General features: G+C 42.8%; 1 protein-coding gene across 1 annotated transcript; it reads left to right on the forward strand.

Annotated features, from left to right (window-relative positions):
• Positions 1–1,174: 1,174 nt before the first annotated feature.
• On the forward strand, positions 1,175–2,043 carry LOC102989083 (peroxiredoxin-6-like). Its single transcript, XM_055085740.1, has one exon. The coding sequence runs from the start codon at positions 1,198–1,200 to the stop codon at positions 1,870–1,872; it is 675 nt and encodes a 224-aa protein (XP_054941715.1). The 5' UTR covers positions 1,175–1,197; the 3' UTR covers positions 1,873–2,043.
• The last annotated feature ends 392 nt before the right edge of the window (positions 2,044–2,435 follow it).

Genomic DNA, 2,435 nt, shown 5'->3' on the forward strand with positions numbered 1-2,435 from the left:
TTGGAATGAGATTTGGAAAGGATATGTTGGAGAGAAGTGCTGTTATATCCTACTCAGCCACAAGGGAAGGGTGAATAAAGTAACCAGATAAAATACAGGATGCCCAGTTAAGTGTAGGGACTTACTCTAAGCCTCAGCCATTTACAGTGACCCCAAAGGGACCACGCAGAGAGTATGCCCACACTGGAGAGTTAGAAAATGTGCCTGACACAGGTTAAGAAACCCGGAGTGATGTTAGCAGCAGAATGATGGCCTGCCTTTTTTCAGAAGAAGAAAGGACCATAAGAATTGTCCATTAAAAACAAGAACAAAAGCCAAAAAACCAAACAAACAAACAAAATCAGCCACATAAAAACAGTTGCAAGAACGGATCCCTCTTGAATCCTGCCCAAGAAACTGTGTAAGAGTGGGTAACTAGAAAGCTAGGGGTGGAGGAATGGGGAGTAGGAGGGTGAGGGGGCAGCTGGGGCAGGACAGATATAGAACAAATTGGGTTGTCCACTCAGGCATTGTCCAGAGAGTCCCAGTAGTCATTCTCAGAGGTTTCCAGGAAAGCAACTTGGAGACCAGGATTAATTTTCAACCTATGCCAAGCTCAAAGAGTGTAAAGATTATCTTATCGGAGTACCAGTTAACAGGAATTTTCTGTATTCCATTTTCCCAAAAATCTAACCCAAGAAAGACTAAAAGCATGAAGTAGGATTGTGAACATAATAAAGGGAATAAGCCAGTCATACCCCTTCATAAAAAAAGAAGCAGCCTACTTGCTACTCAGCAATACTGGTGGTGAACGGTGGGGTGGTTGGGGCTTGTGGGGAGAAGTGACCAGAAACTTTACTTTTCAATGAATCATGAAGATTTAAGCTATTGTACTGGACATTTCTGATGAAATAATTCAAAGGGTTTCGTGGCATAAAGTGATCATATAACTTTTAAGTTGACAACAAGAAAACTTTTCTATGAATAAATGTTGAAAGGACAATGAGAGTTCATAAAGTTGTGTTGACTATATTTCTTTAGTCATGTTTGTTCAACACACTAGTGTGTGTTTACTGTATTTTAGGATTCAATTGTAAAAGTCTATGAAGGATTAAAGTATTAAAATAGCATAAGGATTTAAGACTTTGGTAGCACTACATCAAAATAATCATTTTATATAAGAAAATGGAGTCCTCCTTCCGTGTCACTGCTGCCGCCATGCCCGGAGGGCTCCTTCTCGGGGACGAGGCTCCCAACTTCGAGACCAGTACTACAATCGGCCGCATCCGTTTCCACGACTATCTGGGAGACTCATGGGGCATTCTTTTCTCCCACCCTCGGGACTTTACCCCAGTGTGTACCACGGAGCTTGGCAGAGCAGTAAAGCTGGCACCAGAATTTGCCAAGAGGAAAGTTAAGATGATTGCCCTTTCAATAGACAGTGTTGAAGACCATCTTGCCTGGAGCAAGGATATCAATGCTTACAATGGTGATGAGCCCACAGAAAAGTTACCTTTTCCCATCATTGATGATAAGAATCGGAACCTTGCCATCCAGTTGGGCATGCTGGGCCCAGCAGAGAAGGACGAAAAGGGCATGCCTGTAACAGTTCGTGTGGTATTTATTTTCGGTCCTGATAAGAAGCTAAAACTGTCCATCCTCTACCCAGCTACCACTGGCAGGAACTTTGATGAGATTCTCCGAGTAATTATCTCTCTCCAGCTGACAGCAGAAAAGAGGGTTGCCACCCCAGTTGATTGGAAGAATGGAGACAGCATGATGGTCCTTCCAACCATCACTGAAGAGGAAGCCAAAAAACTTTTCCCTAAAGGAGTCTTCACCATAGAGCTCCCATCTGGCAAGAAATACCTCTGCTACATCCCCCAGTCATAGGCTCTCCACGGAGTTGGTGCTGGAGCTCCTCACTGAGCACCGTGAGCCAGAGGATGCCAGCTGCCCATCATGTTTTCCTGCAGCAGTACCATAAAAACATCCTGGTGTGATCACAGCCAAGGTCTTTAGGTTGCTATACTACTGGCTTATTTAATGAAAATGGCACTAAAAATTCCTTGGGATTCTTTGCTCTGTGCCTTTAGCAGCATTCTCTTCTGTTCATGTATCTTAACATTCTCTGCTGACTCTCTTTGAAATTTGAGGCTCATCTTTTTGGATCTCTGCAGGGTTTATGACCAACAAGGTGGTATCAGTTTATGGTTGAAAAAGCCTGCTTTGCTCCATCATAGAATGGGTATCAGGTTTTTTCGGCTGTTCTAATCAAATCCTCTCTTCTATTACCCACTTTGGGAAGGAATAGAACTTGGGGTTCAACTTCCTCTGTACATATCTACGTATGTAACCTAAGAACTTAGAGTAACCCAGATGTTCTTCAATATTCCATGTTTTGATCACAACTGGGGGAAAAACCTTTTGAATTCTGTAATTTTCCAGTAGATAAC

Source organism: Physeter macrocephalus, chromosome 7 (genome assembly GCF_002837175.3).
Source record: "Physeter macrocephalus isolate SW-GA chromosome 7, ASM283717v5, whole genome shotgun sequence".
NCBI lineage: Eukaryota > Metazoa > Chordata > Mammalia > Artiodactyla > Physeteridae > Physeter > Physeter macrocephalus.